Here is a 22044-nt window from a genome sequence, read left to right as displayed (position 1 = left end):
TCAAGTTTAAGCAAACTAAGGGTTCTGAGACTGCATTTAAATGTTTCTTTGCTTAGTTTTACTTAATAGTCTTGGTGCACAACTGCGCTATTCATTCAAAATAACATCAAACTATGCGGATATTTTTATTTATTTCAAAGCGTTATCTATACGTTGCGCACAACAACAAGCTGCTAGTTACAAGCTAAAACTGAGAAAGCGATTATGTGCAATCTCCAGCAACTTAAAATCACTGTATCCAGCTGTCTTCTCGTATAATCCGCAATCTAGTGCATCACAATAGGACTTCCCTGCAGGTGATAAATCTCAATAAGCTTTTGTATTGTCCCATCACAATAGGCAATTAAGCAAATGTTCAAGCCTATTTCAAAAAGCAATCATAAACAGCAAAAAATTTTTAAAAACTCGTACTTTATGTTGCAAATTTCGAAGTTCTCAAGGACCCCCTGAAAACGTTTCGCGGACCCCCAGGGGTTGAGAACCACTGACATAGAGCATTCCTCTGTAACAATACTCCAGCCAAACTAAAAAATGTTTCAGTGTATATCACATAGAATGACATGTCTAACCGAATATCCCTTCATTTACTTTTTCAGTTTTGGTATCGCATAAGGTGAATTACCGTCATATGCGTAACTGCGAAATTCTTTCAAGCTAGTGCCTTAGTTAGGCTTGATCTTGATCCAACTTGTTCTTGTTTTTTTTTAAGTCTAATAAATGGTTAATGGTCATAAAGATTTATTGGCCAAATTCCTAGGGGTAGCGAGGGAGCCACGACCTCCGAAGTAGGTGCTTATGCTTATAACAATAACAAAAAGATTTGATGCTTTTACATAATTTCCAGATTAATGTTCTTTTCTTTACAGCACGACCATAAAATCAACTTGTTAAGTTAGTTTTTAATTTGCATTTTGTAGCTGTGTTACTTTAAAAAAATGCATGCAATAAAGTTTTTTAAAGCAAAATGCAATCACCGGTAGGTGGTAACCCATATCACTTTGTATATACATTTTTAATGGGTTTTGCAAAGTCAGCTTAGCTTGATTTTAAATTACGAACCTTATGGCGTTGTGTCTTGTCAAGCTTTGGGTTTTCAACATTTTTTGTGATTTTTATTGGCATTGTTTTGTCAACATTTTCCTAGTTAACCAGTGTAGTGAGTAAGCACACTGCAACTATGCCTGAACAAGACAAAGAAAACTCCATTGCTGCTCAACCAAAAGCTCAGCAGAAGAAAGGCAAGCAGAAAGGTGAATAAATGCAAACTGAAACAGTCTGAAGCTACAAACATTTTCATTCATACTGTAAAAACTTAGCTTACAAAATCATTTTTACAATCAATTTTACTGAACAAGCAATTTGTACAATCAAGTTGTGTTTTTCTAACTCATAAAATATAAAATGTTATTTTAATTTTTATTCGGTTTGTTTGTCTCACATTTGGTCATAATCTGCATTTGTCATCTACTTCATAGGGAAGAAGAATTCAGGGGCAGGGGATGCGGCAATAAAGGAGCTTAATCCCTGGCCAACGTACATCCAAGATCGAATTGAACTTTACAATCAACTTAAAGTGGAATCTGACAATTTAGCTCAACGTAAGTTATGAATTTGCAATCTCTGTGAATATGAATATGTTGTTCTGTCTTGGATTTTGTAATTTTAAATTAATATTTGACTAATTCATTTAAATACCAGAAAGAAAAGAAAGTCAGTCAGTTTCAATAAAGATCACGTTGCCGGATGGAAAAGTTGTAGATGGAAAATCATGGATCACTACTCCATATGAGGTGGCACAAGGAATCAGGTATACTGAGATGGAAAAACGAAGCAGTGTAGTATTTCAACCAGGGTGTCAAACCGCAGTTGAAAACGGTTTAACTTCAGTTTATTTTTCACACAGTTTCATTTGACTGGTTTTACTCTGGTTCGAGTTAACATTGGATGCACCATGCATTTCAAAGCATTCATTTCATTCAATCGAGTTCATGTTTACTGAACTTGCTAATAAATGATTTGCTCCAAACTCAAATGAAAACTTTATGAAAATTTAATTTCTGTAACTGTATTGCTCAAGCTGCAATTTAAGCTCAAGAAATTTTATCAGGTGTTGGTATTTCTTAGTTCAGGACTTATCCTGTTAAAAAAAGTGTGCTTAGTATTAATCAAAACCACGTTTTTATCCACATTTCGATAAAGTTAGGGCACTTGTGAAGTGGGTACACTGGAGAAAGGTTTAATTTCAGTCCAGGCTTTTTACATCTTTGTTTGCATTGATTCAGATTCAGTTTGGCTTCAGAAAACTTTGATATATTGGGTTCCTTATAACACTGCTTAATTCGGTGTTCGGGTTCAATTACGGTTTGACTTGACACTCTGACTGCAACACTGTCTGCAATGTATGTTACTATAGTGCCTTTTAACTTTTTATAATAAAAACAACGTTGTACTTACAGTCAAGGTCTGGCCGATAATTCCATTGTAGCCAAAGTAAATCACATAGTTTGGGATCTTGATCGACCATTTGAAGAAGACAGCAAACTGCAGTTACTGAAATTTGACGATGAAGAAGCGCAGGTATGTGATGTTTCTCGATCATTGACTATAATTAATTGTAACACCATAATTTACGTACCACAAATGCCATAGTCGGTATTTTGTCTTGAAGGCTGTGTACTGGCACTCATCTGCTCACATTCTTGGTGAAGCCATGGAGCGCACGTATGGTGGTTGTTTGTGCTATGGACCACCCATTGAACAGGGTTTCTACTATGATATGTTTATGGATGGAAAGTAAGTGGTCATGGTAGAAAATATTAAGTAAAATACGACAGCTTGCACGTAGTGTTTAGTTTAAGAAGTGACTTTTTACCTCTTGCCTTTTACCCAGGCAAGTTTCAGACAAAAATGACTTTCCAGTGATTGAGCAAGTGATGAAGTCGATATTGAAAGACAAGCAGCCCTTTGAAAGATTGGAAATCAGCAAAGAGAACCTCCTGAAAATGTTTGCTTACAATCCTTTCAAAGTAAATTTTAAAAACAGTTGTGTGATAAAAAATTCTTTTCAGAACACAATATGCCATATAGAAAAGATAGATTCGTTTGTATAAAAATTGTAGCACTCAGTAATTTATTGTATCGCATTGAAATTTATAGGTTCGACTCTTGAATGAGAAGGTGACCACCCCAACTACAACTGTGTATAGATGTGGACCCCTAATTGATTTATGTCGGGGTCCGCATGTGAGACATACTGGTAAAATCAAGACATTCCAGCTGTATAAGGTAAATTTTGAACTCCTGCTTACAGCAGTAGATTACATTATTTGTTGGGTCTTGATGTTGACATAGAAAAGTGTGCTTACATGAATAATTAAATGGTTTTAAGAACTCATCGTCGTACTGGGAAGGCAAAGCTGACATGGAGAGTCTGCAGAGGATTTACGGCATCAGCTTCCCTGATAAGAAGGAGATGAAAGATTGGCAAAAGTTCCAGGTCCAAAGCTAATAATGTTATCTGTCCAGAGTCTGGAGCGTTACAATCCTCTCTTCATCCTCTAAAATTTTATCCTTTTAATTTTTAACTCCAGGAAGAAGCAAAGCAGCGAGATCATCGGAAGATCGGACGAGAGCAAGAACTCTTTTTCTTCCACGAACTAAGTCCTGGAAGCTGTTTCTTCTTTCCAAAAGGAGCTTTCATTTACAACACGTTGATGAATTTCATTAAGGTTTGTGTTTTTCTCGTCAGATACATTGAGCAAACCATCCAGGTAATGGTGTTTTCTTTAGTGTATTAAATTTATTTTAGGAAGAATACAGGAAGCGTGGTTTTCAAGAAGTGATTTCCCCAAACATTTATAATTCCAAGTTATGGATGACGTCAGGACACTGGCAACATTACTCCGAAAACATGTTTTCCTTTGATGTTGAAAAAGAAACTTTTGCACTGAAACCAATGAATTGTCCTGGCCACTGGTATGCAATGTATTACCTTCACATAAATTCTACAATAATTTGTTCATTTATGTTGCAGGCCTATGTAAAAGTTCTTACGTAGTCTTCGTAGGTTGTAGATTAACATTGAATAAAGACAATTGAAATTTTTCAGCTTGATGTTTTCGAATCGAAGTCGATCATGGCGTGAGTTGCCGCTTCGTTACGCTGACTTTGGTGTTTTGCACCGTAACGAACTTTCCGGTGCCTTGAGTGGTTTAACCAGGGTGCGAAGATTTCAACAAGATGACGCACACATCTTTGCCAGGCCAGAACAAATTAAAGACGTACTGTTTTTTGAAAAATTGATTACAAAAATGTTTTTTTATGCTTTTTTCTGTGTCTGAAGAAACTTTGTTTTGTATAATAGGAAATGAGAGCTGCACTGGTTTTTCTCAAGTCAGTTTATGAAACTTTTGGTTTCACTTTCAAGCTCTTTCTCTCCACCAGACCAGAGAAGTTTTTGGGTGAACCAGAGTTATGGGATAGTGCAGAAAAGGCAAGTCCAAAAAACAGAATTCAACATTGCATTGAAGTCATTAAGTGTTTTATGGGGTACGAGACTAACACTCTGTCTTGCCAATAGCAACTGGAAGAATGCTTGAATGAGTTCAATCATCCGTGGAAGTTGAATCCAGGTGATGGTGCATTTTACGGCCCAAAGATTGACATACAGGTAAATAACGTTGGATCTTATGTGCTGTTAAAATGATGCCGACTAGCTAATTGTTACGTCATTATCTTCAGATCATGGATGCTCTTCGCCGTCCACACCAGTGTGCCACCATCCAACTTGACTTCCAACTTCCAATCCGATTCAACTTAAGCTATGTCACGTAAGTAGCAAAAGACTTATTCTAATAACTGTAACCAGAATATCAATAAGCATTACATGACAGTGGTGAAGGTGATGAAAAGAAGAGGCCTGTGATCATTCATCGCGCCATTTTGGGATCAGTTGAGCGAATGATTGCAATCCTGACTGAAAACTTTGGGGGAAAATGGCCGCTGTGGTTATCTCCACGACAGGTAATTTTTTTAGCGTTATTAACACTGAAATAGGCTGGTATTTATCAAATCTTATCTCCATTGTGCTTCTTCGATTATGTGATGAAAATAGGTCATGGTTCTGGCTGTATCAGTCAAATTTGACGATTATGCCGAATCGGTGCGGTCCCGTCTGCATGACGCCGGACTGCAGGTTGACCTGGAACGTGACCCGGGTCTTACCCTGAACAAGAAGATTCGAAATGCTCAGCTGGAACAATACAACTTCATCTTGGTGGTCGGAGAGCGGGAAGAAAACAACGGAACTGTGAATATTCGCACCAGGGACAACAAAGTAATTTATTGATATGTTTATGGTAACAAGAAAGCTAAAAACACTTTTGAAATTTAATTTATAACTGTGAAGTGGTATCTTTATCCTTGGACTGAGAAAGTCTTTGTATGTGTAAACTTGGCCATGATTCCTCATTGCTTGAGCCCCGATTACTGAGCTGGTGTTTGTGTAGGTTTTGATGGACACGCATTTTTTATCTTGTATTGCTTGAATTTGGAATTGTTCATCAGGACCACTGATGTTAGTTAAGTGAAAGTCATTAATTATAATTGTTGTTGTTTTCAGGTTCACGGAGAGCATAAAGTTGAGGATGTCATCACACGTCTGAAACATTTAGTTGAAACTAGACACAAAACTGCAGAAGATAATTTCAGTGAAAGCGTGGATTGTGCGGCTAGTGACCAAAAACAAGCCGAATAGTAAAATTGTTTGTAGATGTAAAAGCTGCTAGTGTCTCTTTCTGGTATCCCACTTTGTGTGGCTAATAGCTAATTTTAAACGTTGAACATTTGGGTAATGGTGACATAACTATAGAAATTTGTTGCAGTATGTTCAAATAAAACAATTCTTTAACAAAATAAGATGCCATCTGTTGTAGTATGCATAATTTCACCAGAAAGCTTTTGTTAGTGTCACTTCTTGATCACGTACACAACAGAAAATAGGACCATCAAAATAAGGCGATGTCAATATGTTAGGTAAAATGTTTTCTTAATCATTGATTCGAATTTGTTTTTAAAATAGATTTAACTTAAAACAATTTAAGCGTTTTTAAACCTTTAACTGCCACTTGGGTCTTTAGTATATTAAAATCCTACCAAAATATACCTATGCCTAGGAGAGTAACATTTAGTCGTCACAGCTTAAGCTTCCATTGGTTTTGATGTGCTTTGTAATTTATGCACTGATGTAAAAAGCTATTGGTCTCACTGGCCATATGTTTTGCTTTTTATCAGCAAAAAATTAATGCAGTACTATTCAATAAAGGTATTTTAATTAACAAGCCTTTAATTATTTAATGCTTAGTAGCCTTCTGGATCACTAATTTGCTTTTTGGTGCAGCAGGAAGTTTTGAAATCAAAATGTAGTTGCCCCATTTTAAAATGTTTGCATATGTTTTAAACTTCTCAAAGAACAAAAAGCACGGAGAAGTCTTCTTATGATTAATCACACAAAAATTAAAGGTCATTGCAATAAGTGGTATGTAAAATGCAGTTCAACCCAAGTATCAGGGTTATAAAAATAAAGCTTTCTACGCTTGGTAATAATTTCATAAATAAAAAGTGTGATGTGACATAAAATTTACACTCTCATTCTATACCTGACACCCTCCACTTTAAGCCCAAAAATACACGCTGGAATCTTCTCTGTAGTGCGCCCCATGCTTGCTGGCTTGACCTCGCCCAAAGAATTTAAAGAACCTCAATGATAATATGTACACAGTAGCATATTAGTCTAGATCAGACGTGGGCAAACTGCGGCTCTACGGCATGTTTTTTGTGGCTCTTCTAGTCGAATCGTAAAATTCCAAAAAATGTGAAGGCTACCAAGAGTACCGTTTATGAAAGTTTCTGTGTAGTTTTTCTTTATTAAGGCCAGCATTTCCTTTATGACGTAACACTAGACATCGATTCCGACATTGTTTTCAGGTATAGATTCTATACTCTATTGCAAAGGTTGTCAAAATGCACCTCACCAACATGTTTTTATGGGTCTTTTAGTTAAAAAGTAATATCCCAAAATGACTACTAATAGTATAATAACCAAATTGACAATCATTACTGATTTTGCGGCTCGCTGGTGTTTATATTTTTCCGCAAGTGACTCTTTCATTGAACAAATTTGCCCACCCCTGGTCTAGACTCTAGAATCTAGATCATTTCAAATGTCTGTGTTTTTACTATGTTTCTAATTTTAATTTTCGAAAAGTTCAGTTTGATTGTGATCAATATTTCTTTGTTGTTTACATTATAGTCGTATGGTTCACTAAGAGAGGAAATGCTTATTTCCTTTGTGTTGGCACTTTTTCTATCTTACTGGACAATTTCCTATCCGACATAACTAGGCATACCATATTTTTGTGATTGAGAACCGGGACGCTTCAGAACAACGAGCCTTATAAGTTATCAGATAAATGTGGTTAATATTTTACAAGGAGTATGAAACTATTTTGGATTTCTATCGTCAGGGACAACTTAAAGTAGCGAGACACCAAGAAAAACTAAAATAATGCATTTTACTAGGAAACGAAACAATGTTCAAGCATTTGTAAACTTACATATAATCGTCCAATCATACTTTTCTAAAGACAATACTTTCTTTAAGAAATCTTTAATCGACTTTATTTTCTCATAAAAATCGCAGCAGGAAAAGTCCGTGTTAATTTTGCAGGTGACAAGGGCTTTCACACTCAAATGATTTTTGCAGAAGGAAATGCAAACAAGTACCGGTACGAAATAAGTTCTTTCAATAACCTAACTGCAAAAAGATTGTGACGATTACGTCACGACTCACGAGTTGTTTTGAGATGTTTGGAATTTAATTTGGGATCTTGTAATTCAGTGTTTACCAGACTTGAGTTTTCCTTAATGACGTCAGATAATTAATTTCCTCGCTTGAACTGGTGTGTCACATATAAATACTGATGTAATGTTTTCAATCTTTCCTTTTCGTGTGATCGATTTCACTGGTTACTACAGCGCTATGTAACATTCAGTAAGCTTTGCCCGAAGGCAAAAGCCTTTGTGTTATAATAAATAAACATGGGAACTTTATAATTTAGTAATTTGTATAGACAGAATCAAGCAACTAACAGCGTAGTCACGCAAATTTGAGAAATGAGAACTCATCCATCGAAGCAGAAGTAAAACAAGTTATCAACCATCTATCGTCCTCGCTCATATTCAAACAATTACCGCCAGCATACGCGGTCTTTATGACAGATGAGTTCCTTGTGTAATACAGTACCTCACACGAGTAGTGCACAAGCGAATTATTTCTTTGTCATAAGATCACCTCCTCCTTCTAGCCAACTATTACTGAACTAACGAATGCGCTAACAATCAACTCATTACTGGACCAATTACCCGCTACAATGACGTAACAATTACTTTCACATTTAACACGCATTGAGCATTGCTCTTCAGCAAGTTGGCTAAACAGACCAATCACAGCCTGCTAATATTCGTGTAGTGTCGAGCAATGCTGGCTGACTAAACACCAAAGCGGGACTTTCCCGGCTAAAACGAAACGTATGGTAAGCCTAGGCATAACAGCTTGTCTGTTCTTCCATTCTATATCTTTATTCTACTAAAGCGGTTTCTTTTATTGATATATCAGTCTAACATAGACTACCTTCAGTATAACTCAGTGGATAGGACATTTTGGTAATCAAACCTCTACCTCATGATATATTCTAGTCTTATTATTAGAATCGGAAAGAGTTATGATGTTAATAGTGTCAGGATTTATATGGATATACGTTGGTGAGTCAAAAGCGAAAGCAATAATATTATTAACCCTGGCTGCAGATGATATGAGACTCATCAGCTCTAACTTTGTGACCAAAAACTTTACTCAACTGCTCAATGCATCATCAAAAACAACTAGACGTGGTTAAGGATATAAACTACATCGTTTTCAAGATATTTAATCATGTTGAATGTATTCTATTTATCACAACTCACAAATTTTTCATTTGATTAATTAATAATAGTTGTCAGTCTTTTGTACTCTAAGTATATTTTAGGATTATATTTATATTGCTTTGTTTACATTTCGTCTGCTAACCAGTGAAGTGTGTAAGCACACTGCAACTTTGTTTGAACAAGATAAAAACTCCATGCCTGTACAACCAAGTTCAGCAGACCTCAGCAAGTAGAAAAAATGAACTCAAGCTATGCATTTGGTGTGGTTTATGTTGTGAAAGCTTAAAAAATCAATTATTATTTCTAATAAACAAGCAATTTGTGCAATTAAGTTGTGAATTGCTAACTTTTGCGATAAAAATATAATGTGTTTCTTGAGTTTGTTAAACCTTTCTTTAATTAAATTTTTGTTTTATATTAAGTTTGGTGTGCTTGTAATGTGGTTTCACATTTGGTCAAAATCTGCGTTTGTCATCTATTTTACAGGGGAAAAGGGTTCAGGGGCAGGGGATGCGGCAATAAAGGAGCTTAATCCCTGGCCAACGTACATCCAAGATCGAATTGAACTTTATGATCAACTTAAACTGGAATCTGACAATTTAGCTCAACGTAATTTGTGATCTCTGTGAATGTGAATACATTATCTATTTCAGATTAACTTTTGACTCAATTCATTGAAATATCAGAAAGAAAAGAAAGTCAGTCAGTTACAATAAAGATCACGTTGCCGGATGGAAAAGTTGTAGATGGCAAATCATGGATCACTACTCCATATGAGGTGGCACAAGGAATCAGGTATGCTGAGATGGAAAAACAGAAGTTGGTGTAATATTGCAACATTGTTTGTAATGTCATAACACCATTCCTACTTTATAATAACATGTTGTTGCTACAGTGAAGGATTGGCTGATAATTGCATTGTGGCCAAAGTAAATCACGTAATGTGGGATCTTGATAGACCATTTGAAGAAGATAGCAAACTGCAGTTACTGAAATTTGACGATGAAGAAGCGCAGGTGTGTTATGTCTCTCGATCATTGATATATAATTAATTAGTCGTGATATCATAATGTCTTTAAGGCTGTTTACTGGCACTCATCTGCCCACGTTCTTGGTGAAGCCATGGAGCGCACGTATGGTGGTTGTTTGTGTTACGGACCACCCATTGAACAGGGTTTCTACTATGATATGTTTATGGATGGAAAGTAAGTGGTCATGGTAGAAAATACAACAGTTTGCTTATGGTTTTCAGTCAAAGACAGGGGTTACCAAAAACTTTTGGTCTGTGGCCCAAATGTCTATTTAATAGTGATTCGTGTCTCACCACGTGCTGTAAATTTGGCCACAAACGATTTCTATGAAAATTTAATTTAAGCAAATATTATGTTTTTCAAAACAAAGCGCATAATATCTACAGTATAAACAAACAGTAGAATTTGTTCAAATGGCTCTGTGGCCCATTGAAAATGTCTTGGTGGCCTAGTACTAGGCTATGGCCCACAGTTTGGGAACCACTGGTTTAAGAAGTGACCTTTTACCTATCACTTTCAACCCAGGCAAGTTTCAGACAAAAATGACTTTCCAGTGATTGAGCAAGTAATGAAGTCGATATTGAAAGACAAGCAGCCCTTTGAAAGATTGGAAATCAGCAAAGAGAACCTCCTGAAAATGTTTGCTTACAATCCTTTCAAAGTAAATTAAAAAAACTGTTGTGTGATAAAAATTTATTTGTAGAAAAAAAATGAGTGTAAACCTTAATAAATAAGAATACAAATTGTTGTTGTAAAAGTTGTAGCACTTGTGATTTTATAGGTTCGAATCTTGAATAGAAAGGTGACCACCCCAACTACGACTGTGTATAGATGTGGACCCCTAATTGAATTATCTCGTGGTCCGCATGTGAGACATACTGGTAAAATCAAGACATTCCAGCTGTACAAGGTAAACTCTGAACTCCTGCTCAAAGCAGTAGATTACTATTATTTGTTAGGTCTCGCCTCTTGTGCGGTGCAAACACTAGAGCAAAGACAGAAAAGACCATTTTAATTAAACCGTTGCAATCACTGCAATTATTACATATCAATGTCATTGTTGGGTCTTGATAATAATTAATTGGTATTGTCTTAGAAAGGGGTGCTTCTGCTAAAATGTGTTGTCAATGAAATTGATCACCGTCGGCTGTGTAACTAAAAACAAGATTCCTATCATGATAACATCCAACACGTTTCAAAGGAAAGATGTCATTGCCAACTATTTGGCCACTTACCCTAGGCTATGCAATTGCCTGAAGGTTGGAATGAAATTATGTTCACGACAAAAGATAAGTAAAATTAAATGGTTTTAAGAACTCGTCATCATACTGGGAAGGCAGAGCTGACATGGAGATCATGCAGAGGATTTACGGCATCAGCTTCCCTGATAAGAAGGAGATGAAAGATTGGCAGATGTTCCAGGTCCAAAGCTAATAATGTTATTGAAGTCTAGAATATCAAATTATAAGTTCAAAATTTTTAACCGAGTCAAATTTATATGGCTATGATATGATATAATCTTTACTTGGAGACAACAAAAAGTCTTTGCAAAGCCTAAACTTTTTGATTACTCTTGAGCCCTGGTTACCGAGCTAGCCTTTGTGCAAGTTTTGACAGGCACACACATTTCTTTTTTGGGTTTTTGATTTTTTTTATATCGTATTGCACGAAGTTAGAACTGTTCACCAGGTCAACTGCCGTGACTGCCTTGCCCTTGCTAAAGGGCATTACAAGGCACTGGTTATTGAACACGTGCTGCATTATTGTGAGCCCATCGCTCTAACCACTCAGCTACCGAGTCCACAAATCTTCTAATTCCAATCCATTTTCATTAAAACTCCAGGAAGAAGCAAAGCAGCGAGATCATCAGAAGATCGGACGAGAACAAGAACTCTTTTTCTTCCACGAACTAAGTCCTGGAAGCTGTTTCTTCTTTCCAAAAGGAGCTTTCATTTACAACACGTTGATGAAGTTTATTAGGGTTTGTTGTTTTCTTGTCAAACTTGTTGAGCAAACCATCCAGGTAACAATATTTTGTTTATTGTCCTAAATTAAAATGCGTTTTAGGAAGAATACAGGAAGCGTGGTTTTCATGAAGTGATCACCCCAAACATTTATAATTCCAAAATAGCGATGATGGCTGGTTACTGGCAAGATTACTCCAAAAATTCTTATGGGTTTGATGTTGAAAAAGAAACGTTTGCACTCAAACCAATCAATTGTCCTGGCCACTGGTATGCAATGCACTACCTTCACATAAATGCTACAATAATTTGTTCATTTATGTTGCAGGCCTATGTAAAACTTCTTACGTAGTCTTCGTAGGTTGTAGATTAACATTGAATAAAGACAATTGAAAATTTTCAGCTTGATGTTTTCGCATCGAAGTCGATCATGGCGTGAGTTGCCGATTCGTTACGCTGAGTTCGGTGTTGTGCATCGTAACGAACATTCTGGTGCCCTGAGTGGTTTAACCAGAGTTCGAAGATTTCAACAAGATGACGCACACATCTTTGCCAGACCAGAACAAATTGAAGATGTAGGCTACAGTTCTTTTTAAAAACTTTATTTGTTACAAGTTGGTTTTACAGAGCTTTCTTGCTTTTTTTATGTATTAGGAAATCAGAAATGGACTGGATTTTCTCAAGTCAGTTTATGAAACTTTTGGTTTCACTTTCAAGCTCTTTCTCTCCACCAGACCAGAGAAGTTTATGGGTGAACCAGAGTTATGGGATAGTGCAGAAAAGGCAAGTCTAAAAAACAGAATTCAACATTGCATAGAAATCATTAAGTGTTTCATGGGGTACGAGACTAACACTCTGCCTTGCCAATAGCAACTGGAAGAATGCTTGAATGAGTTCAATCATCCGTGGAAGTTGAATCCAGGTGATGGTGCATTTTACGGCCCAAAGATTGACATACAGGTAAATAACGTTGGATCTTATGTGCTGTTAAAATGATGCCGACCAATTGTTCCATCGACACTCTTAGATCTTGGATGCCTTTAATCATCCACACCAGTGTGCCACCATCCAACTTGACTTCCAATTTCCAATCCGATTCAACTTAAGCTATGTCACGTAAGTAGCAAAAGACTTATTCTAATAACTGTAGCCAGAATATCAATAAGCATTACATGGCAGTGGTGAAGGTGATGAAAAGAAGAGGCCTGTGATGATCCATCGCGCCGTTTTGGGATCAGTTGAGCGTATGATTGCAATCCTGACTGAAAACTTTGCGGGAAAATGGCCGCTGTGGCTATCTCCACGACAGGTAATTTTTTTAGCGTTATTAACGCTGTAATAGGCTGGTATTTATCAACTCTAATCTCCGTTGTGCTTCTTTGATTATGTGATGAAAATAGGTCATGGTTCTGGCTGTATCAGTCAAATTTGACGATTATGCCGAATCGTTGCGGTCTCGTCTGCATGACGCCGGACTGCAGGTTGACCTGGAACGTGACCCGGGTCTTACCCTGAACATGAAGATTCGAAATGCTCAGCTGGAACAATACAACTTCATCTTGGTGGTCGGGGAGCGGGAGGAAAACAACGGAACTGTGAATATCCACACCAGGGATAACAAAGTAATTAATTGATATGTTTATGGTAACAAGAAAGCTAAAAAAACTATCGAAATTTAATTTATAATCTTGAAGTGGTATGGTATCTTTTTCCTTGGACTGCGAAAGTCTTTGTATGTGTAAACTTGGCCATGATTCCTCATTGCTTGAGCCCCGATTACTGAGCTGGTGTTTGTGTATGTTTCGATGGACACACATTTTTTATCTTGTATTGCTCGAATTTGGAATTATTCATCAGGACCACTGATGTTAGTTAAGTGAAAGTCATTAATTATAATTGTTGTTGTTTTCAGGTTCACGGAGAGCATAAAGTTCAGGATGTCATCACACGTCTGAAACATTTAGTTGAAACTAGACACAAAACTGCAGAAGATAATTTCAGTGAAAGCGTGGATTGTGCGGCTAGTGACCAAAAACAAGCCGAATGTTAAAATTTTTTGTAGATGTAAAAGCTACTAGTGTCTCTTTTTAGTATTCCACTTTGTGTGGCTAAGCTATAATTTTAAAATGTTGATAATTTGTCTAATGGTAACATAACTATAGAAATTTGTTGCACTATGTTCAAAATATAACATTTGGTTCGTGGCACCCTAAATTGCTAACCAATCTCTATATAACCTAAATTTCTATTCTTGCTGTGACTAGCTTTTAATTAGATGAAATTGGATAATTTTCCCTGCATACCTGAGAAACAGTGTTGAAAATTCACTGATTTATGCAACCCGACAGTTTAAATGAAGTACAACTTATTAATACATGTTACACCAGAATAATATATTATGTCAATGTTTTTATAGTTGTTGCATCATCCATTTTATTTGAAGTGCTTTGTTACAACGGCCCTGATGAAGATATTAGTCTTATTGGCCCTGGTTTTGCTGGTAACCTCTTTTCAAATAACTAACTGGCCTTCTACTTTCAAGTTAGAAAAAACTTGTCGTATCGTGAAATGTTTCGATAATTTGTTTGTGACCCTTTCCTCAGAATACAAAAAAGCACAGTGAAATCTTTGTAAGGTTTTATGACTAATCACAGATAAATAAACAAAAAGTTTTTCAGGCTTGGTAATAATTCCATATGTTAAAACCAAGACGAGGGTCTCTGGTAAATGCGGATTTACTCATTTGTTCATCAGGTTTTTCTTGATTTGTATTTTTAAGGCCAAAGCCTTCAACCTTATTCCATTCTTCCCACCTTTCTTTGGCGGGTGGGTAAAAGTCTGGGTATCTTGAAGGTATGGCTGCCAGGGCGTATCTATAAAATTCTCTCTTGGTGTGATGATCTTGAAAAGGCTTCCATCTGTAGCAGAAACAACAAAAGAAAGTGTAAGGACATAGAAGATAACCCCTGTAAGGTGTAAAGTAAACTCCTTAATTTCCTAATGAAATGTAATATGACCCATCTTGAAACTTGACAAAAACTAGTTCACTCCGACAACCATAAAAATAATAACTTACTTTTCTGTCACTTTTAAGTGAGACCACCTTTCTTCAAAAGTAACATTTGGCTTAATGTTGATTCTGTATTTCATATTTTTGTGAGCAAATTCAGATTTTCGATCGGTACACACCAGTGGGTTACCTTTGGACGATTGTCGATATTTTGTTGACAGACTTCTACAAATGCAAAGATTTAAAAGTTCAAGCTGTAAGCAGCAAAATTATAAGTTGCATTGTTCAGCTTTTATGGTTCTTACGCAGGTATTAAAAAGTATGAAGGTGCTTGATCCTGTATTGCCATAAGTGGCAGCGAGATGTGGTAACACCATTAAGTTTTGTAATAGCATAGACTCAAAACAATGGGATCCAGTGCATAATTATCCATGTGATGCACTTGTATACAAAATCAGTGTTTCTTAAACGAAGGAATGAAGAATTTTGAAAGGTAAATGAATTCAAACGAATGACTGAATAAATTGAAACCCTTTGAGGAAAAGTTATCTAAAATGAGGAACAACTAAGACCATTTTATGTGATGTTTACAAATTCACATTCTATACAGTTTAGCAAATAGCGGTGCGATATTTCATTGTTAGTTTCTAGGTCAATAACCAGAAACGGATTAATCACAGTAACAGGTGCTAAAGCAAGTTTAACTCAGGAGGAGAATGTTCATGTTATATTTATTGTAAGCCATAATGGAAAATGTGGCACAGTCATTTGCAATAAACTAACAAAGTAAGATTGCCGGCAGTGCCTAATTCACTGGCTGCCGGTTACCAAATTTGGGAAAACTAAAAAGTAAACCACTAACTAGTTATGCAATTGTGGTATTTTCCGACATCAGTAACTGGTGAAGTAGTAGTAAACTTATTTTAGTGGCCACTATTCACCAAACCAGGAAAATACATGCATGATAAATGGCAATTAAGCTAGTCTGTAAATTGAAATGTATCCTAATTATCAACTTAAAGTTTAAATTAGCCTAAAACTAATCCCCTCTCGCATTTCTTCACCTCTCACGATTAAATCACCTCAAAAATAAATTTGAAGAAAAGACAATAGGTCTAGCATTAGCAGGATTCAAACCCGAAACCTGCAGCATATGGGCCCAATTGCTAATCACTACGTCACCATATTTTTTTTTCTCATTCAAAGTGAAAGGAATAAACCTATTAGTGGAAATTTTGCGGTCAAGGTGATGCAATTTTGCAACTTCGGTAAACGGATGCCAGAGAAATATAAGATTGTACAGTGTGGCACACACATACCAATGTACAAAATTTACCAACGAGCACGCCGATTTATAATAAACAAACCTGACAAATATAGTTGCTTTAATGCCAATTTATAACAAATAAATAAACAAAGGTTCAAGGCTTCAGTGCCCACAGTCATGTCAAAACTTGGGGTCTACTATACAAGTGCACAACAACATAACGTCACAATTTTAATAGCTGGGGTCTAGTATACAAAAGCATGCCGTGGTTGTGCACTTCTGCACTAGACCCGAAAAATACCTTTCCTGTTCCCTTGTCAGATAAGGTCGAGTTAGCCACATTTCGTTCGTACATTCCTGTAATAAATTGTCCATGAATTTCTTGCGCTCTGCAAACCGAATAAGGTGAGGCTCTTGATGCTTTCCAGTATCCTTGCTTCCTCTTGCTCTCTTGTACCTATACCACCGAAGTGGTAGTGTAAGCCTCATCTTAAGCGATCTACACTGAATGGGAAGTCCAGTAACTCAGGCGCAGAACGCACACAAAGCTACTAAACGTAAAAGCTCAGCTTAGTTCTGGTCGTGATGTGATAAACTAAAATTAAATTATTAAATGATTACAGTTGTCGCTCGTGCGCTTTTACTGTTTTATAAGATGTCTATTTTCTTAAATCATGTCTGATCCTGTTTTTGGGCATTTTTATACGAATTCCTTCTGTCGTAGGTACAAAAAAATACAGTTAACTATTATCATATATTCTGGGTTTTTTGTCTGCATAAACATATTTGTGTAAATTTTATGGATGAACAAAAAACTAGCTTTGGTAGCGGTAAATAACATCATTTTAAGACATTCTTCAAGTTGAATGAATAGTTGTACACCGTTTACCAAAAAAACAAAATATTTCGTTAACATCTTCACGGGACACAGAATAAAGCGTTGTATTTAGCATTACGTAGTGTTACAACATTAATACCAGCAACTTACATCAAAAACAAAAATATACAAATTCACGCAATGCATGCAGAGGCATACACAAAGTTGAATGCCGAAGTGCCATAGCCATTAATACGACATCATAAATTTTAGTATTGAAACAATACGATTTTAGTATTCTATGCTGCGAAAGAAATACACAGCATAAAATAAGCTATTCACCAAATGTCATAATGGCATTTATGTAAGCAATATGAACAAAATTACATCTCCTTCACATTACAATCATCAATTAGGCAAGATGAGGTTTTAACAACTGGTACGCCACTATTTTTTATTTATACGGCGCATGAATGTGCAAGTTAAAATATCACGTTGATAGTACCTCCCCAAACTGTGTGACATTCTTGGCGCAGCGCTCTGGAGCACCATTGATAAAAGATAATAAGAGCAAGCAAATAAAAAGTCAATCAAAAATTGCAGTGTTGCACTAAAATCGTTTGAAACACTCATTTTTCGGTGAGGCTAAAAGAAACGTGTAAATGCCAAACATGCATTATATTGCACTAAGTCCGGTAAAATGTAAATATAGTGAAGATAATAGAAAAACCAAAAAAGCCAACAATTCCGGAGCTACACTCATGATATCAGTATTTAACCAAAGTTAAGACATGACACATGAAAACTCCTGAAGAGAAATTTAATTTCTATTGTTTCGAAATTTTGTTGAAATATATTGTACTAATAAAATCTCCATTTAAAGTCTATTTGCGTCACAAATCACCAAGCTTTCTCGTTAATCAACACCAAGTAAGGGTTATAAAATAACCCATTAATACTCTTTCAATGACTCTCTGGACAGTTTTCTTTACCCAAAAGCAAGCTTATGCACACAATTCACTGACAAACTGGTCAAAATCATGCATATCCTTCTCGTAATCTTCCAACTGCTTTGTGAGGTCATGCTGAAAAAAATGAACTTTATATTCATATGAGCAGAATATATTATACTTCAATCAAAGAAGTGGAAATAATATTAGAAAAAGAACATGAAATTGTTCCATAATCTTCCAGCATATATCCTTACCAATGTGAAGAACTTATCAAAATATGAAACCTACAATTCTGCTACAAAATAAACATACCAAGGTCTCATCTGTTTCGGATCCACCGTGATTCTCAAACATTATAAGTTCTGGAACGTTCTCACATTCCCTGTAAAATGTTCCCAAATCTTTGATGGAATCGTCCCTAGCAAAAGCTGGTTTCTGGTAAATGTAAACATACAGTTAAAAAGTTTTATACCCAAAAAAATTTACAATATTTATTTTGAAATCTGTTTGATTTACGGATCATACCAAATCAACCAAAACAAAGTCATCAGGATGTTTCTGTAAGTTTTCGTTGTTTAAGGTTCCTGTACTTCCCGTCAAAGATAGACTGCTGCTGCTATCACTGCTTTTCCTTCTTCCTTCTGCAAATCTATCCTTATTTCTAGAGAGATACAATGCACGACGTTACAACTACCATAATCATGCTTGTAACTAGTGTTTTTTGAAGTGATATTGGAGACTGAAACAGTTCCATAAATTTCTCCAAGTCTCTCCAAAATTTATTCTGCTGCAACCACAGCAGAAAATTAGCAGTTTTCCTTTTAAAACTCGCTGTATCTTAAAATCTCTTAGCGTTCGCCAAAGTCAAACCTTAAAAACACGACTTGTAACTATGCAGAAGACTCAGTGATACTTATTCTGAGTAATTGCTTAAACAGACTTACGATTTTTCATCACTTTCCAAAGATGTGGAGCTCTGTGAGGATTCATCATCTGGACTTTCATTGCCATGGATGGGTTTCAATAGGTCCCTGAAGGGCAGACTGGAAATTTCTGCAGCCTCTAAAGTCTCCTTTGCTCTTTGTGCTGTTTTGCAGCCAAGTACAAATGCCCCAGTCATTAGGCCTGGTGGGGTACAAACTAATGGGCTAGAAACAGGAGAGTTGGATTTTTTTTCAACTTCAGAATTACTAACAAACTGAGGTGAAATGTGAGGAACTGGTTTTGGGGAAACTGTCGATGTGCTGGTAGCATCCCAATGCCAAAATGTTGTCCCGGATATAACTTGCTCATTAGGCTTCACAACTTTTAAAGGTTTCCTGTTATTCGATAAAGGTTCTTTCAGGAAGTTCGTAGATGGAAAGGAAACCCTTCTGTCCTTCTTTAAGTCAGCAAAATCCCGACGTGAATTTAAATGTCCTGTAAATCCACTATTCGGGGCAGATGCACCTGCAAACCATCATATAAAAGATGTAACGTTATTCCTATAGGTCATTTCTGAAAATGAATTTCAAACACAGTTTACAAACCTGTATTAAATTGGGATTTATCAGGAGACCAGTGAGCTTTGTAGAAGTCAGTGTGAGACCTTTCACCATTGTTCGATGAATGAAAGTTATTTCTACAACATGAAGAATACCGAATGTTAAAAAGTAAAAATCAGTCTTTTAAAACACAAAAAAAAACATCTCGAACCAACAAGTTGCAGTAAAAGTTTAAACCTCACTTTTCAGTTATATTGAGTCTTTGCATCCTGGCAAGGGCAGGGCTGGAGACAGAACAACGTGGATTCCCACCAGGGGGCGTGCCAACCGTAAACATGACCTTGTTACCATCCTGTATTAAATTGAAATGATAGTATCTAATTCTGTGGCAACAAAAACATAAGTTTAAGTATGAAGTTTAGATTAATTGCAAAGTTAGTAATAAATACCAATAGCTGAGAAAGAAATGCATAGATAATAATTTCACTTTTTCGATAAAGTTTCCTGCAGGTGAAACAGAAAATGCTGTGTTGAAAACATTGTATGGGGGAGATGAACTCTCTGTTGAGGGCTGCATGCCATCGGAAGCATCGCTAAACCTATGACAAACAAATTACTTTAGAACATGACAAAAATATTTACCACAGTTCCATTCACAGCTTTTACTACTCAGTTATACGTTCTCAATCTTGACTGAAGTGTATGACATGGTCTGGCAGGAGACGACACGTGTGGTCTTGGCCCTGAAGAGAAGTGATCGGTTTTGACAACAAACGGTATTCCCACCTTTGGAGATCTACAGATAGATTGAGGTAAGTTTGCTGCAATCTGCTCTGGAATAGAAGAGTGCAACAAACTTACATTCCTTTTGTGGATACATGTAAGTTCTCCGTTGTCCTATATGCTGCAGACATTGTGATAGTGCCCCAGTGTGTTCCGGCTGATCCAACTCTTAAGACTTTAAAACCTTCTCCAAGACCAGAAAGGTTAATTTCTCCCATATAAACCCTTCACAAAAACAAGGTTGTAAATGTTGAAGAAATGTTAGTTTTACAGAAAACACAACAAATTTGCAGTGAAATGTCTGCCTAAAAACAAACTTGAGACAAATTTTTTGCATAAACCCCCGTTATGCAAAGTGCGGTTGAATACCTGTAACAGATCACGTATTCATTCCCTTGTTTTCGTGACAGTTTGTATGCTGGAGTGACCCTTGACAAGCACAAAAGGGATTTTAGCAAATGGGACATTGGGTAATGCATGGTTTCATGGTCCCTCTTGTTTTCACATCTGTAAAAATTATTTAAAACCTTAGATTTTATTCTTATGGATCTATTGACACTTCAGAAACAAAAAAAAGAGATAGGAACGTTGGGTTTGTTGCTGTAACATTTCCACGTAACATTTCCAGGTAACATTACATCTTGTTTTAGGTAAAAATCTACTAGTCATAGTCTATACCAGGGGTGGCCAAACTGCGGCTCTTTGAGCCTTTGCTTGCGGCTCTTTAATGAATTAGCATTGTTGAATTAGACATGCATTTTCCCGGCCTAGACGAGTTGTTTGATCAGATTATGAAACAATGCGTTCTATCACAGGTAGTAACAATGGACTCATTGTTAGTAATAATCAAATTACACTCCAAAAAGTACATTATTGTACAGAAGTTTGCTAACTTGTACGCTGTAGTTAAGTAAACTGTCAGATTGAAGCTGTACGTCAGGGCTGACCTAGTTTTAAGTCTTGGTTACGGTTATACTAATAATTGCAAAAAGAGTTGGTGAAGACTCATAGTATCACCACGCAGCACTAATGTTTATCAATAGCTACACTTCGTTGTGAGTGAATAAATTCGTGGTTTTTATTGTGTATGTGTTGTGGCTCTTTTAAAACTGGAATTTTTTATATGCGGCTCGAGCATGAAGCAGGTCTGGCTACCCCTGGTCTATACACATATGTTATCAACTTGCTATCGTTACTTGTACAATACATGTTGAAACGTTTCCTACTTATTTGTTAATCCAATCGACCATACTTCCAAGACCAATGAATCTGCATCGCTGGTTCGAAGTGATATCTCGATCACGTAACTCCGCTCCTTATTCGGGATACCATCTCGAATTGCTGCTCTTGCTTCTTTTTCAATTTCTGGGTAGTCTTTTACTGTCAAGTTAATCTAACAAGTTAAGAAAAATCTATTAATAAAATACTTAAGATCTTTATGTTGAACAATATGAAATCAGCTCCTTGAAATTTTGCAGATTTACTGATTCAAGGGTTGTCAACAAAACACGAAATTTTATGATTTCACTGAAACAAACCATTGCATTTTTCTGTGACACAATAGATTCTGTTGAGATTGTTTTTCCAAGTCGGCCTTGCACTATCAATTGAGTACTTTTCAAGCAGAGAAGCTTTAAGTACTTAACAAATTCCTTTCTTTCTTCAGGTGATGATATATCAGATGACATATTGGTTTAGGTATAGTCTTCAAGGTTCGTTGAAAATACTTAATAGCAGATTTTCAAAAGCAGAT

The 22044-nt window shown here is 36.3% G+C and overlaps 3 protein-coding genes across 5 annotated transcripts; 1 reads left to right on the top strand and 2 right to left on the bottom strand.

Moving 5' to 3' along the window:
• The first annotated feature begins 502 nt into the window (after window positions 1-502).
• Window positions 503-14602, top strand: LOC143449167 (threonine--tRNA ligase 1, cytoplasmic-like). 3 transcript variants are annotated; one of them, XM_076949260.1, is made up of 19 exons: window positions 503-976; window positions 1145-1250; window positions 1476-1598; window positions 1699-1807; window positions 2457-2577; window positions 2669-2793; window positions 2891-3026; window positions 3157-3285; window positions 3389-3496; window positions 3591-3728; window positions 3809-3975; window positions 4109-4280; window positions 4364-4492; window positions 4580-4669; window positions 4741-4829; window positions 4893-5022; window positions 5114-5335; window positions 5621-7784; window positions 9469-9591. In XM_076949260.1, the coding sequence occupies exons 1-18, from the start codon at window positions 965-967 to the stop codon at window positions 5753-5755; spliced, it is 2241 nt and encodes a 746-aa protein (XP_076805375.1). In that variant the 5' UTR covers window positions 503-964; the 3' UTR covers window positions 5756-7784; window positions 9469-9591. The 3 variants fall into 3 exon arrangements, with proteins under 3 accessions (XP_076805375.1, XP_076805376.1, XP_076805377.1); XM_076949261.1 differs by lacking the exons at window positions 503-976; window positions 1145-1250; window positions 1476-1598; ... (13 more) ...; window positions 5114-5335; window positions 5621-7784 and adding exons at window positions 8624-8820; window positions 9669-9801; window positions 9878-9998; ... (11 more) ...; window positions 13378-13599; window positions 13890-14602; XM_076949262.1 differs by lacking the exons at window positions 503-976; window positions 1145-1250; window positions 1476-1598; ... (13 more) ...; window positions 5114-5335; window positions 5621-7784 and adding exons at window positions 8625-8820; window positions 9669-9777; window positions 9878-9998; ... (11 more) ...; window positions 13378-13599; window positions 13890-14602.
• LOC143449168 (uncharacterized) lies at window positions 14603-16862 on the bottom strand. The gene is made up of 3 exons (XM_076949263.1): window positions 16556-16862; window positions 15054-15212; window positions 14603-14895 (listed from the first exon to the last, which is right to left on the bottom strand). Exons 1-3 carry the CDS (start codon window positions 16741-16743, stop codon window positions 14652-14654), a joined length of 591 nt encoding a protein of 196 aa, XP_076805378.1. The 5' UTR covers window positions 16744-16862; the 3' UTR covers window positions 14603-14651.
• Window positions 16863-17180: 318 nt separating this feature from the next.
• LOC143449997 (autophagy-related protein 13-like) lies at window positions 17181-21990 on the bottom strand. Its single transcript, XM_076950373.1, has 12 exons — window positions 21830-21990; window positions 21518-21684; window positions 20661-20798; window positions 20370-20516; window positions 20188-20304; window positions 19996-20107; window positions 19751-19860; window positions 19554-19645; window positions 18969-19473; window positions 18550-18685; window positions 18337-18459; window positions 17181-18156 (listed from the first exon to the last, which is right to left on the bottom strand). Exons 1-12 carry the CDS (start codon window positions 21977-21979, stop codon window positions 18076-18078), a joined length of 1878 nt encoding a protein of 625 aa, XP_076806488.1. The 5' UTR covers window positions 21980-21990; the 3' UTR covers window positions 17181-18075.
• Window positions 21991-22044: the final 54 nt, after the last annotated feature.

Source organism: Clavelina lepadiformis, chromosome 3 (assembly GCF_947623445.1).
Source record: "Clavelina lepadiformis chromosome 3, kaClaLepa1.1, whole genome shotgun sequence".
Classification (NCBI taxonomy): domain Eukaryota; kingdom Metazoa; phylum Chordata; class Ascidiacea; order Aplousobranchia; family Clavelinidae; genus Clavelina; species Clavelina lepadiformis.
Note: the sequence above shows the minus strand (reverse complement) of the source record. Positions and strands in the feature narration are given on the sequence as shown.

What these genes read in the sequence shown, in the direction of transcription:
- LOC143449167 (XM_076949260.1), top strand. An exon ending in ATGAATTGTCCTGGCCACTG is followed by an intron (nt 3,976 to 4,108) that starts GTATGCAATGTA and finishes GAAATTTTTCAG; the next exon opens with CTTGATGTTTTCGAATCGAA. An exon ending in TTCAACTTAAGCTATGTCAC is followed by an intron (nt 4,830 to 4,892) that starts GTAAGTAGCAAA and finishes ATTACATGACAG; the next exon opens with TGGTGAAGGTGATGAAAAGA.
- LOC143449168 (XM_076949263.1), bottom strand. Translation starts at nt 16,743, where the DNA reads ATGAGGCTTACACTACCACTTCGGTGGTATAGGTACAAGAGAGCAAGA. An exon ending in CTGACAAGGGAACAGGAAAG is followed by an intron (nt 15,213 to 16,555) that starts GTATTTTTCGGG and finishes TTGCATTTGTAG; the next exon opens with AAGTCTGTCAACAAAATATC. An exon ending in CACTTAAAAGTGACAGAAAA is followed by an intron (nt 14,896 to 15,053) that starts GTAAGTTATTAT and finishes TTTCTGCTACAG; the next exon opens with ATGGAAGCCTTTTCAAGATC.
- LOC143449997 (XM_076950373.1), bottom strand. Translation starts at nt 21,979, where the DNA reads ATGTCATCTGATATATCATCACCTGAAGAAAGAAAGGAATTTGTTAAG. An exon ending in TCGATTGGATTAACAAATAA is followed by an intron (nt 20,799 to 21,517) that starts GTAGGAAACGTT and finishes TAATTTTTACAG; the next exon opens with ATGTGAAAACAAGAGGGACC. An exon ending in CCGAAACAGATGAGACCTTG is followed by an intron (nt 18,157 to 18,336) that starts GTATGTTTATTT and finishes CATTTTTTTCAG; the next exon opens with CATGACCTCACAAAGCAGTT.